A 14,812-nucleotide genomic window follows, 5' to 3' on the forward strand; every position below is an offset into this window, starting at 1 on the left:
AAATATTAGTTGCTGTGGAAACCTTCAATCTAACTAAAAAGTAATTGCATGAATCGTAATTGCATCACTTGAAATGGCCCATCCCAAGAAAATAGTCTCTAGTCAACTCCCAGGTTGTCAAATTCTAAGGTTTTGCTTTTAATTTTTCATGTCTTTCACTCCCAGAAAGCTGCCTATGGCTGCAAATGAATAGATGCAAATTTTAATCTTCGATTGTAAGCACTATTTATCCCAGAGAGAGATTTTGTGTGTGGCAAACATTAAAGTGAAGCACGGAAGGTCTTCGTTATATGAAGAACACAATGTATTTTTCCACTGTTCTATATTTTGCTACTACTAGTTTCAATGCTTAGGCGTCGTCATCAGGTACAAATTAGTCAAGTTGCTTGGTCCATTGATTTACCATTTTTGTGGGGGAAGGGGTGGGTGAGAGAATGGCATATATATGGACCGCAACTTGACTAATTTGTACCTGATGATGATGCCTTAGCGTTGAAACTATTCATACCAAAATAAAGAGCAGTGGAAAAATACTTGGTGTTCCACATTTAATGAACATTGACTTCCACAAAGTTGAGCCAGAAACCATCGAATACACAAAAGGTCCATTATTGAAATAGAAAGAAAGACTCGTACTTTTCCACAGATTTTATTATACGGCACGACGCGTTTCACCGACTTGCGGCATCATCAGGTACCTGATGATGCCGCAAGTCGGTGAAACGCGTCGTGCCGTATAATAAAATCTGTGGAAAAGTACGAGTCTTTCTTTCTATTTCAATAATGGATATCAATTACTTCCACGAAGTGAAGCCTGAAACAATAGAATATATACACAAAAGGTCCTTCCTTTTATTGATACATTATTCTGCATAATCTCAAATTGTTTGATTTTTTAAAATCATGTGCATCAATCTTTTACGCTGAGGTAATTTTGAAATGGACATGATTATGACAAAGATTTTCCCGGTCATTGGTTAATTTCATATTATTATGTCATTTATAATTCAAAGAGTTTGGAAAATTGTGTTATTTGGCCACCGTAAGTGTTGAAATAAATTTACTGTAAACCATTGCTAATCTGGACAGTGTCCTGCCTGTGTGTACATTGGCTTATTATGGGATCGCAAGAGGTAACTCTGCTGCACTCGGCCAACAAAAAACATCTTTCAAGTTTCCATAAATACGGTTGAAAATTATTGTAATATTTCAATCAATTTTCCAGCTGTATTTTTGAAATTATTATAATACTATTGCTGCACGAAAAATAATTCGTATGTTCATGTAAAGTCTGCGAGTTTTATGTATGTGGCACATGGCTTGGAAATAGATGGTTGGATGATTTAACATCAATTTTTTTATGAATCTCCAAGGGTACCCAGATATTTAAAGATTATGGGATCCAGTGGCAGAAAAGCGGAAGTAACTTTTGACAACAGAGTAACCAAAAAAGAAGCACGGCAGTAAAAGGAAACTTAACTTGGAGCATTGAGCAAGTGGAATTTTCTTGAGAAATTGGATGTAGAGGTTTCTTTTGGGAGTTTGGTATCGCTGTGCGCACTATCTGATCTGAGAAGGGGAAGATACTTTGGTTGGTCTATTTGTGCTTAGCTAGGAATTAAGTTTCTATTAAATGAAAAGGCAAATTTGGAGATTTATGTCACTGGAAGTTAAAAGCTGGCAGGAGGTTCTCCACGGGTGGTATGTGCATAAATGATCAAATTGAAATAGAAATGCATGGAAATTTCAGTTGCAGCATCATGGAAAACTTTCGAAATACTTCCATTTGGTTATGGTTGTAATTGGTTTTGAGACTGAGAACTGTGCCGGAACCATGAAGTTGTCAAATATGAGGGGGGCCCCAAAATAACCGGAATAGTTCTGCAGTTGGTGGAGCTTACGAAGTGTGCCTATCTTCCGCTAGGTGACCATAATGCAAATCGTTCGGAGTTCTGTGCAAGCATTGATGTCATTTGGGAAGGTTGTGTTCAGTCACAACGATTCGTCATGTAAAAGCAGTTTTGCTTGCTCCTTGTTTTCTGTCATGGCAGGTGCAAGTGAACATTGTTATGCTGTGAAATTTTGCTCCCTGCTTGCTGGGAAAAAACAGGAGAAACTTTTGTGATGTTAAAAACAGCTTACAAGGATTGTGCTATGGGAAAATCTCGAACGTACCAATGGCTTTCTTTTTTCAAAGAAGGTGAAAAGTCACTTGATGACAAACCTTGTTCAGGATGTCCGCCAACAGCAATCAAGCCAGTGGAAAACTTCTTAATCTCCTCACCCAAAAAAAGCTCGTCAAGTGAAATCAGACCACGAGAAGATGCTCATTTGTTTTTTCGGTGTGAGAGGGATATTGCATTGTGAATTCGTCCCACCAGGTCAGACTGTCAATCAGACTTCCTGTTTGGGGGTTTTTAAAAAAGATTGGGTTACAGTACATTGAAATTCTTTAGATATTGAAAGAGGTAGATACTGGTGGGTGACTCCAAGCCAAGCCTCCTTGTCCTGATGATACGATTTCTCGGAAATTCATATTCATGGCCTGAATATCCTTAAATATTCTGCGTATTTATTTAGGATTCTGGGAAACCCTTGGCTGGCAACTGTTGTTTTCATTCACTCAGGTGCAGCTTGCGTAATGCATAGGTGTGTCATTTTTCGGCTTCCAAATTTATTCTTCTGTTCACTTTTATTCCTCTGATGTGGTTTGTTTATAGCCTTCCTGCCCCCTTGAATTATTAACTTAAGTTAGCATAGATGAGGTCAAGTTGACGGTGAAGAATGTCTTATCTCTGCAGGACCTGAACGGTGAAGGCGTGGACCGAGGAGGAGTGATGGTGGGATGCATGCCGAGCCAGTCGTCCCCCATCCACTTGGCCATGACGGGAGGGGCGACACCCACCACCCATCCCCCTCAGTGCTCACCCATCCTCCTCCATAAGCCCTCTGGTGTGGACGGAAGCAATTGGGCTGTTTCAGCTGCCACTGGTTTCGCTGAATTTGGTGAGTGGAAATTACATTTCATTCACATGGAAAGGCACCTTTTTCTATGCTTTTCTGGGATTTTACCCTTTGTCATCAGTGCTGAAATTGGTATATCAAATCCCTTAGCCAGGGATGCTCGAAATGCCAGCATACGAGTGTACTCTTGGCTAAATAACGATATTTATCTTCTAATTTAAATCAGTTTTGTGAACTGCATGTTTTTCATTTTAAAAGAGGTTTCCTCACTATTCTCGTACAGAACTCTACACTTAGTGAAACAAAAGCAAACTCTACACTTAGTGAAACAAAAGCAATTGTATTAAGTGTATGAGATGGACAGGAAAATTGCTCAAATTATGAGAATTATTGAGGGATAGACAGAGGTCTTTATTTCTGCAAAATTGAGACCAAATGGTCCCTTCTTCCGTTTAACCCATAAGATAGATCACCAAAAAGTAAAAGTACAGGCGTTAACACCAATTTCCAACCTCTTTGCCTTCATGACCACAAAGTACGGTGGGCAATTGAACTGTGGGCACTGAATTTTAAGTTTACGTGTTTCCATGAAACTTTGATGAAAAAAAATTCAACCATCACAATGTTTGGTTTTTATGCTATGATAATTATTTAATGCATTTCCAACTAACCAATAAATTTTTCAGGAAATGAAATAAACAAATATTCATATGTCACGTTTGAGCTTATGTATGTATTATCAGTGCAATCAAAGTTTTGTGCATCTTGTGCTATCAGTGAAGTGTGTCAGCTGCCATCTAGCTACTGGTCAATTATCCAAAAAATTGTCTTGCATCATAATTTGAAAGTGTAAATCCTGGGTTAAGATTACATTGCAAGGATATTCACTATAGATCTGAAGAAAATGTCTTAGATTAAGGAAAAAAATTCAGCAGCAGAAAGTTGATACCTGTATTATGCTTATGTAAATGCTCATTTGTAGCTATTCTTCATTAAACTGACAGCTTTCCTTGATATCATGTTTAATTCCTTCTGTCCTGGGTCTCTGACACATGATATATGATTCTAGGTGAGGTCTGACGTACATTAATAACATTCAATAGATGTTTATTCACATCTCATTAGTTGAGCCCTAACTTTTGTCGTTGAAAATTCATGAAAAATCCAACTAAATTCTGCCAGCTAAATATGGTGACACATAAATATATTATTTACTCATTTTTGGGTAAATGGGTATGCTATGAGTTTTTCAAATTATTAGGTCATTTATTGACCATGTAAAATAGGGGTATCTTATATACTCATAGGAGTTAGCATGGGTTGTGTCATTTATTACTATGAATTTTATATTTGTTTTTTCGCAAAGTGTTGATGACTGCTTTCGGGGAAAATGCCTCATCTAGGACAATTTGTGGATCTCCAAATAGATGTAGATTGACCCTTTGGAAAATGAAAGCTTCTTAATTAAAAGCAGCCCATTGAGCCATGGAGTTTCTCAATACTGGAGGCAAATGACCATAGCTGTCATTTGTCTCTTCTAATAACTATTACTCAATCGTGGCATGTGGCCACAGTGACTAATTATCAGAATTACTTATAACCCTGTTTTAGTATTCAGTTTTAGTTAAAATATTAATTCTATTCCAAAAATGTACTCTCTTCACCAATTGATAAGCTTTGATGGTATCTGTATTAAGCTATTCAATGAATGATGCAACAAATTTGACTGCACTCGCGTGCAGAACAAAAATTTTTGCGTTTCCACTGTAACCACCCCTCATCTCTTTCCCATCTGATGTAATTTTATAGGCATTTGGTCCATTTCATATTTCCCTTTCTGAAGTTGCTGATCTATGAAGAGCAGAATGGCTTTTCATCTGAGTAATCTGCTATCTTATTATTGAAGTTAACAAAGTAAAATCTCCCCAGAGAGAATAAGGTGCTCAGTTGGTCAGAATACAACATTTCTGAATTGAAGAAATTGTAAACATAATATATATCGTTTATGTATGTATCATATACATATATGATATATGCATACAGTGGGCCGTGGTAGTCCAGGGGTAGAGCATTAGACAACTGAAAGATTGGAGGTCCTGGGTTCGTTTCCTGTGCACCCTCAGCTCCACAAGCTGTGTGATTTTTTTGGGTACCAGAACTTCCTGGGAAACCATATCCAGCATAGGGAAAGGAACTGGCCCCCCTTACCATGATGTGTGAATTTCACATGCCGTATAGGGCTTATTACTGGGTGAACTCTGCCATCACCTACCAAACCGACCTTCAGGTTGATAACTTTGTTTATGGTTTATATGATTGACTGTTGTAACAGGAGATGAGTAAATAATTTTTCATTTATTTTCAGATATGAAAACTGATATGGTTGTAATAAATCATACATACACAAAGGGACAAAATGCATGCTTGCTTGAATCCCACAATGGCATCGAACTCTGCACTGCTCCAAATTTTATTGACGGATCCACCATGGCTCCACGAGTGTGGAATAATCCATTGGAAAAAGAAGGAGCTCATGACATGGAAGCCATGCACAGAGCTGTGTGCACCATTCAGAGAAATTGGAGACGCATTCTTGCCAAAAGGAAAGCTGAAAAATTGCAATTGGAGAGGATTGTAGCAATGAACAGAGCTGCCAGCACCATACAGAAGAACTGGAGGGGTATTTTAGCCAAGAAGCACGCTGCTGCGTTGAGAGAAGAGAGAAAAAAAGCAATGAGCAATGCTGCATTGGTATTTCAGAAGAATTGGAGGTGTGTATTGGCTGTGAGGTTAGCTGCCAAGCTAAGAGCTGAGAGAGTTATTATGATGAATGAAGCTGCTTGTTTGATTCAGAGGAATTGGAGACGTTTATTGGCCATAAAGCTAGCTGACAATTTAAGAGCTGAGAAACTACAGGCAATGAACCGAGCCACATTTATGATTCAGAGGAATTGGAGAAATTTTGTGTCAAGGAGACGAGCAAGGGCATTACGAGCCGAAAGAATAATGGCAATGAACAATGCTGCATTGGTATTTCAGAAGAATTGGAGGCGTTTATTGGCCGTGAGACTAGCTGCCAAATTAAGAGCTGAGAGACTTGAAATGATGAATGAAGCTGCCATTTTAATTCAGAGGAATTGGAAGAATCTTCTAGCTAGGAGAGAGGCTAGAATATGGAGGGCTGAGAGAAGAGAAGGAATGAACCAGGCTGCATGTGTATTTCAGAAGAATTGGAGGCGTTTATTGGCCGTGAGGTTAGCTGCCAAATTAAGAGCTGAGAGACTTGAAATGATGAATGAAGCTGCTTGTTTGATTCAGAGGAATTGGAAGAATCTTCTAGCTAGGAGAGAGGCTAGAATATGGAGGGCTGAGAGAAGAGAAGGAATGAACCAGGCTGCATGTGTGTTTCAGAAGAATTGGAGGCGTTTAACAGCCATAAGGTTGGCTAACAAACTGAGAGCCGAGAGGCTTGTAGCCATGAACAAAGCTGCTTGCACATTACAAAAGAATTGGAGGCGTTTATTGGCTGTGAGGTTGGCTGCAAAGTTAAGAGCTGAGAAACGAGACAAAATGGACAGAGCTGCATGTGTACTACAGAAGAATTGGAGGTGCAAATTAGCTCAAAAAAAAGCTGCTAAACTGAGAGAAGAGAAGCTCGAGGTCATGAACAAAACTGCAATTATAATTCAGAAGAACTGGAGACGTGTTATGTCTCAGCGATTAGCTGCTACGCTTAGAGCTGAGAGGGAAAATGACTACTCTGCCCTGCTGCGAGAGTTTGCTATTAAGGTAAAGTAACCAGTCCATCCGTCTTTAAACAGTCTTTGCCATATTTGGCCTCTCTCTCTCTCCACCCATGCATTTTGTACAGTTTAAAATTTGCTTTTTAATACATCTCAATAAATCATACCAGAGGCTTGAAGACATTATAAGTTCCCACTGTTATCGTTGAATGATTTTATTAGCCAAAAAACCAAAAATGTTAATTGCTTGAATTTTCCCACAAATGTCTCTTTGATTTATTTTTTCTAATATGCATCTAAAATTTATACTTAAAACACTGAGGTACACTAATGTTCAGGGTCCCAAAGGTCAAAGAATCATTAACCAGTTTTAAGTGAGAGACGGAACACACAATGAAGAAGGATTCCACCTGTGAAATGATATCATTCCATCATCCTCTTTCCCAAGATCCCAATTTGCCATCCAGTTTTAAATACAACCAAAACCCATGACCCCAAGGAATAGCTTACCAAATCTGATACAACCATTCCAAATCCCCTAACCCATGTACTCTCCATTGTTACTTGCTTCCCAAAATACACAAACCAAACAACCCAGGATGACCTGTCATATCAGATATTAATTTGCCCACAGAATGCATTTCCGCATCCCAAATCCCTTCATCCCTCGTCACATTTCTCTCTCATCTGTGGCATGCATCACTTTTTTGGTAGACTCCTCAGTCTCCAACTCCCACTGCAAAGCAATATCAGAATTGTGACAGTATCCATACCCTGTACACTTCACTTTCTCACAATGAAGTCCTTGCTCCACTACAGCTCTTCCTTTCCTAATGCCTTGTTCCCCTTTTTCCCTCCACCTAATTCCTCTTCAATTTAACCTTTTTTTATGCTAAAAATATTTTCTCCGTCAGGGATAAATTATTCCTATAGATTAAAGGTGCTGACATGAGCACAAGAATGACTCCCATCACATGCCAATCTGTTAATGGACCTTTTTGAGGATGAGTTCCTCTCTTCGCAGGCATTTAAACCATGTTTGTACATGTACTTCAAGGATAATATGTTATGAGCAATCCATCAATCACTTTCAATTTGTGCCCATTGCATTTGCCATAATCTTTCATCCCTTGACCTTTCATTTACAGAACCTCAAAGCCTCCATATTATAATGCACCTATTGATTCTGCCTTCTTAATCAATATTATTCCTTCTCTACTCCATGCATACCTTTCCTCTAATCAAGCACTGATTCACTGTTCTGCATCAACTTCACCGAATGCATTAAGTGAAATTGACATTTTCTCCATCCTGCTGGACAGCTCTATCTTTAATATTGTCTCCAAATGTTCCACTATCTCCTGCAGATGACCCACCAATCTTCTTAGACTTCACCACCCTCCAAACTGAACTCCTTCCCCTTCATGGGTCCCTGTCACTTGCCAAATGCAAAACTCATCCACTCTTGTTCTACATTCACCCACTCCAGCTGTCTATTTCACTTTCAATTTCATCATGTGATGATTGCTCTTAAAAAAGGCCGAACACCTGCTACAATTTGGCCATCATCCACAAGTACAGAGCCCCTTCCTCTGAGTTTCTAGTTTCCAAATATGTCCTTGCCTATCTTTTATTCAAAACTATATTTACCATTTACATTCTCCACATCCTCCCTTCCACTGCTTTCAGTGTACAGCAGAAGGAAAATAAATCCTCTTTCTATTTCTAGATCTACTTCCATGTCCATAAAAATAACCTAATAAAAGATCTTTCCTTTCTAACGATAAAACCAATGACAAACTGCAATCAAAATGTCTCTCTTTAAAATTTAAATGTCCTGTGAATCTTTTGAATGTTCCCAAGTTCTACAGGTCCTTTTATAAATTAACTTCATTTCCCGGAATCCTTCCCCAACTCCACGCAACTGAACAACATGCTAACTTGATCCATGCTGGTCATTAATACCCTTCTCGAGCATTACTTTATGAAATATCTCCCATCCCTTCCAGCTTCTACCTACACCTCAAACAATGTTGTGTATTATCTTTAATGTCAACTCAGCCTCACTCCTTATGTTGTCCAATCCACGACACTCGTCAAAATAAGAATAAACGGCCACTGAGCATCGTGTAACCCCTTCTCTCCACCTGCCTCCCCTCCAGTTGCCTGGCATGCCGCTATCCCACAACACCTTTGATAATAGCTCTAATGTCACTATAATTTCCTCTCTCCCATCTACAGTCACCTTTATCCAATTAAGGCCGATTGAACAGACTTGCATTTGGCTCTTTAATTCCTTCCAACCTCCTGGATTAAATGTTTCTCAGTGATTAGCACCTTCCCCTCCTGCTTCCTTGCCAACCATTCATCCTATGTTCACCTCACTCTGCATATTCTCCCTCCTCCCTCTCTTCCCCCCCACCATTCATCCCATCTATGATTCCTCTCATGCTGATAGTGGTTGGGACCATTTGAAATGGTTAAAAAGTGATTGCTTTCTTCTTAACCTCAAGAATTTTGTGTGATGATATTGGTGGGAAATTTGAAACAAATAAAATGTAGAAATTAATTTTATGGGTCTGGAAAGGTCTTGGAAATTTGTTTTTCAGAGATTTTGTAGCCTAGAAATTTTCATGAGAACACATTTGTTGGCCACTTGATTCTCTGATTTGTATTTATTTTCTATGAATTTATTTTTTTGTGTTACGCATGCCTTCCTTCACACGTGTCCCTTGTGTATTCCATGTGTTGTTTCTTTAGGCTTGCAATAAATTCCACCTGGAGAGGTCAACGTTTGACCTCCTACACCAGCTGGTATCGTCGTTACGCCTAGACCAAGATATCGCCCCTGCCTTGAGGTATGTGCAAAACGGCCTGAGGAGCAAGATGCTCCCGGCCTTTGCGCAGCCCCTGCGTGACAAGGCAACGCAGACTTCTGAGGAGCATGTCACATCCACAGCCGAGTTCGTCAAGCCCAAGGTGACCAGTGTGTTACGCCGCAGAACCATGTACGAGAAGCAGGAGACACCCAAGGCACCATCTGGAGCGCGGCGGAGTATTTTGCAGTTGGCGTCAGGGGGAGGGCCGAGGGCAAGCGATTATGGGAGGATGTCTCCAATCCGACGGAAGCTGGGGCAGAAGGAAGTGCCGGAGAAGGAGAGGTGGTCGTGCGTGGCAGAGGCTGTGGGCTGCACTCCAAGGAAGTGATGCTTCGGCAGCTGGTGCTCAAGGTCAGTTGGGAGGACTTGGGTGCATCAAAGGCACTTACAAACCTCATATACTTATACATCATGTATGTTTAATTCAGCGTGAAGGTAATTGGTGAGGAGAAATGGCAACTCTGGACTGAATTGTAATGAATTATATGTTGTCAAAAAAAAGGAAATGGGACTGCTCCTTAGTGACATATTTTTCAAATAATTTTGTTATTTTTTTCCCTCGTGAGCAGTCATTTTGTCAAATTTATCCATTTACGTAGAAGGCTCGTTTCTAAAATTAACCTCTACCCCCTTTTCTATTGAAATCATTAGATTCTTCAATGTCGTAAATTTTATTGAGTGTGTTTCATTTAGCAATTTGGTTGACATCATCACTGTGAACATCATTCATCTTCCATTTTTTGTTTTAATATTGGGTTTAACAAAATCGTGCAAGTCATTCTTCAACGTGTTAACATAACACTACTGCTCTAAGGGTTGATCTGCACTACAGTTTGTGACCTTTAAAGTAATTTTTCTTAGTCTCTTTTGCTGGAGAAAACTAGGTATGGTTGGTTTTGAAGCGCTTGATTTGTCCTATGACCTTGGGGAAGGTAATAATTACTACGGGTGTGTGCGGTAGAATATTTTCCTAACAAATTAATTTACAACTCAAGTATTTAAAAAAAATCGTGATCAACAAATGATTGGCCAAGTGTGACGAATTGAGATTCAGGACGGAGTAGCTTTTCACAGGATATTTATGTTACTGTGTTCACAGGATATATAGTTGGTACTATTAATGCTACAATTGATGACTTGATCTTTGTTTTCTGAAACCAAAATTGTTTTGCACTGACACATACAAGCACTTGTCAATAGTGCAAATTGTACAAAAATCCATCTTAACAACAGTCTATTTTTGGATCATTAGATTGTCAATACAATTTAAATAATGGTATAATTTGCTTGCATATGTATTATTATTATTATTATGTTTCCACTTGATATCCTATTTAAATGTCTTGTTAGTAATGTTGCTATGCTAATCTAAATATGTAAACAGTTATGTTGAATGTAAAATTACGAATTCCAAGAATGAGCATAGCAACGGTGTGACTTATTATAAACGAAAATTCGAAAAGCCAGTCCACGGAGTGACCCTAGTGGCTCTTATGGATTTGGAGTGGAGCACCGGGGTCAAACACATTCCAGAACAGCTCCTCTTGGGCCTTGACCCCCCTCCACCCACTCTCATTCATGGAACTTAACATATTGCCGCTTAGGTGAAATCTGAAAGTAACTTCATGACGTTAATATGAGGGATGTCACACAAAAAATATGAAATCATATTCCAATCACTTGATGTATCAGTAGAAATATCAGCAAGAATATAGCATTTGTTGCATGTATAAAGCTCAAATTCAAGAAAAGCTCAGGAATGGGAGTCTCGGAAATAAGTGGCAATGATGAGATGGTTGGTAATGGCAACTCTTTGGAGAAATTAGGGGAAGTTATTTTTAGTGGTAACCTATACTTGGAAAGTATAGAATTCATAGCATTTCCAAAGTCTTTGTAGAATATGGCAAAGAAGCCCAGAATTGGAGTTGATGTGTGTGTGTGTGTGTGTGTGAATGCATTTCGCGCCCAAACGTTTCTCTCAGAACTCAATCAAATACACCAAATAATCATTTCATAGGTGAAACGGGTCTGAGTGAAGATGATCGTTAAATAATTGCCTGGTAAGTCAATATTACTCATTGAAACAATACATATCCTTGGAATACATCCTTGTGGAATCTATAATGGTAGTAATTAATACTTGCTTGAAATTTAATCATTATTAATGTGGAGTTCCATGGAACATAGAGGAGACCTGGGAGTGGCAACGACTTCAAAGACTACTGGCTCTAATGGTCTTGGAGGCGTGGATGTGTCAATTAAACAGTTGAGCACAGTCCCTGGACCCATCATGGGGTGTACTAGTGAAGGGTTTGAAACCGAACCTTCTGCTTCATTTTTCATATGGTTCCAGTGAGGTTTGAGAGTGAAATGGGTTTGGTTCATTTTCTGAATAGCATGAAATGGATGGAATTGCTTCCATGAGTGAGAAGGGGGTAGGGGTAAAAGATTTGAGGGAGCCTTTCTGAAATGAATCCAGGACGGCCTCAGTCTTAGAGCTCCAAACCAAATCCAGAAGATCCACTACGGCCACTTTTGGACTTTTTGCACATTATGATGAGAGCATCCCACAATTTACCTCCATTTGACATTGCACCCTACAATGCCACCTTCCTTCCTTGTCTCGTATTTGTGACAAAATGTTGTGTTCTCTCTTTTTCTTCAACCAAGAAAAGGGTATGTGCGCAACTGGGCATATGTAAAGGCTGGCTAGTTGATAACATGCTGATCCCTGTGCTATGTTAATTGGCATTGCATATGGCAGCCTAACTGGAAATTGTAGTCTTAATGAAAACGGCTGGTAAATCAGTGCAATTCTGCGTGGATTCTAGGTGGAAATGTTCTTTCAGATTGTTTGATTTCACAAGTTGATTTATGTTGGAATGCAATGTCACCCAAGCCCTCTGTCACAAGTCTAGAATGGTTGAAGTGGACAGATGAAGTGTTTAAATAAATTAACTGCAGACAATTGCGCCACATTTCAAAGAAGGGAAATGTGGTGGCATTCCAGATGTTGTCAAACTATTGAGAAACTCCCCGGGGGTAGTTGACATGTTCTTCAGGTTGATCGCAAGTGATGGAGCCTTCAATAGCACAGCATTTTGATTCGCCCTCTAGTCGTTCTAATATCTCCTCATGCATTGTTCGTTAGAACTAACTCATCATGATTTTTGATGGCCTCCTGAATCAGAAAGGGCTTGCCAAATATTTCTTTTACAATGTTAATGTCATTTCCCTAGTTTTAGTAGCGGTTTAGAAGTAGTTTTCCAGGGATATTATTTCAATACCACTGTTCTATTTGGAGTATTATGATCCTTATGGTTGAATGTTTTAATTTTCAAAATATGTATCTATTTTCTATTTTGATCCAAATAAGTGCTATTTTAAAATTAAGAATACTCTAGTCATATTTACCATAATCGTGTTTGTTGATTGTTTTTTTTTCTTCTAGGATGCACCAAGATGGTGGCGGCTGTCATCCAATCCATTGGGCAAGGGGAGAAAGTGTTTTAAACATTGTTGTATACAGATTTATTTGTCATTGTAACTTATCGTTTTGTCTTAACAATAATATTACTTTCATTCGATTCTATGTTGATAACTGTATAATTATACTTGTGTCCATGTATATTGATATTGAGTATTTTCTTTTAACATGTGAAAACTCATTTTTATCTCATGTTGTTATAAAATGTATGGGTTGCCTCCAAAGTTAACCTGTAATGTCTTTCATGTATGTTTCTTACCTCTAAGTGACAATGCAATCAATGTACCTTATGCATAATGAAATAAATGTTATTTTATCAGTCAAATGGATGCTTTTATGATCTATGACACAATGATGGATGAAGTGGTAAACTGAAGATCATGGAGGTGTCACCCTCATCATCTCCACTATGTGTTTCGTCATGTAAATGAGGAGTGAACTTTGACAAATTCCAAAGAAACTGCGGGAGATGCCGCAACAGTAACTTTTAACGGAGTCATCCGCTAATCTGCATTTCAATGCAACAGTTTCAGGGTGTAAAAATCATTCGCCTTGACTGGGATACGAACCCAGATCCCTCAATATCCGGTCGAGTGCTTTAGCCACTTAAGCTACCGAGGCGTCCTCTTAAACTCTGAAATTTTGGGGCTTTTTAAAGGAACAAGATGTTGTGACGAAATACCGTACATACAATGTCACAGGCATTCGTAGTCGTGCGCAAGGCGCCACAGTCCACGAGGTTAAAGCCAACTTTAAACACTTATGGTGTTTTCACTTTGACAAATTCCAAAGAAACTGCGGGAGATGCCGCAACAGTAACTTTTAACGGAGTCATCCGCTAATCTGCATTTCAATGCAACAGTTTCAGGGTGTAAAAATCATTCGCCTTGACTGGGATCCCAGTCAAGGCGAATGATTTTTACACCCTGAAACTGTTGCATTGAGGAGTGAACTGTATGGAGTTTAGCATCACAGCTATTTGAAATTACTATAGTTAGCTCCATATAAGTTACAGTAAAAAAATGGCTATCCCCCTGAGGTCTGAAGATCAGTAATTGTGGCCCTGGGTCAAAGGCTGCTTATTGAATGTAATTTCCTCCTATGCAGGTGAAATATTTTATTCTATAAATTCTAATTCTCTTTATTTTTGTAAACTTGATCTATGGTAACTGGCTCTACCCAGGCTGGTGTCAATGAAATGTTTAAATCATCAGTAAATGAAAACATATTACAGTAGCTCCAACCCCATGAATTGTATGAAGAGTTTCTTGTTGGCTATTTTCAGGATTTTTTGAGAGCTCTCTTTTTCTTCACTTCATTGCCCATTTTCATTTTCTTGAATTTAGTTCTCCCATCTATTCATCCAAGTCCTTGAGGCCATTTGGCACCAGTTTAGTGAAGCCCATTGATGTCAGATTTGTCTGGAGTCTTCACTGTCTGTACCCACATGGGGTCAACAAATGCTATACTATATATGTGTTCACACCAACCTGCAGAATGTTGGCAAGTCTGGCAGAGCCAAGCACCCGTCTGGTTGAAATTTTCCATTAGCCTCACCAAGTTAGTGGTGGGAACAGCTAGAAAAAAGGACAAACATATTGCTTTTGTGTCGAATTGGCTGTAAATCTATGAACCAAGTCAATCAAAATGCAGAATTTCATGGCTAACGTGTAAGAAAAACTGTCAGCAGAATTGGAATCAATTGGTCAGTAAATAGCAGGCACTAGATCTTTATTCCT

The 14,812-nt window shown here is 39.0% G+C and overlaps 1 protein-coding gene across 1 annotated transcript in view; it reads left to right on the top strand.

Moving 5' to 3' along the window:
* The window catches only part of asp (abnormal spindle), a 24,583-nt gene extending 11,211 nt beyond the window's left edge, over nucleotides 1-13,372 (top strand). The window contains exons 4-7 of the mRNA XM_071589378.1: nucleotides 2,802-3,006; nucleotides 5,330-6,753; nucleotides 9,468-9,937; nucleotides 13,038-13,372. Of these exons, the coding sequence (XP_071445479.1) occupies nucleotides 2,802-3,006; nucleotides 5,330-6,753; nucleotides 9,468-9,914 (2,076 nt within the window). The 3' untranslated portion in view covers nucleotides 9,915-9,937; nucleotides 13,038-13,372. The remainder of the gene's footprint in view (nucleotides 1-2,801; nucleotides 3,007-5,329; nucleotides 6,754-9,467; nucleotides 9,938-13,037) is intronic.
* Nucleotides 13,373-14,812: the final 1,440 nt, after the last annotated feature.

Source organism: Hetaerina americana, unplaced genomic scaffold, assembly GCF_022747635.1.
Source record: "Hetaerina americana unplaced genomic scaffold, ioHetAmer1.1.p SCAF_37, whole genome shotgun sequence".
In the NCBI taxonomy this organism is placed as follows: domain Eukaryota; kingdom Metazoa; phylum Arthropoda; class Insecta; order Odonata; family Calopterygidae; genus Hetaerina; species Hetaerina americana.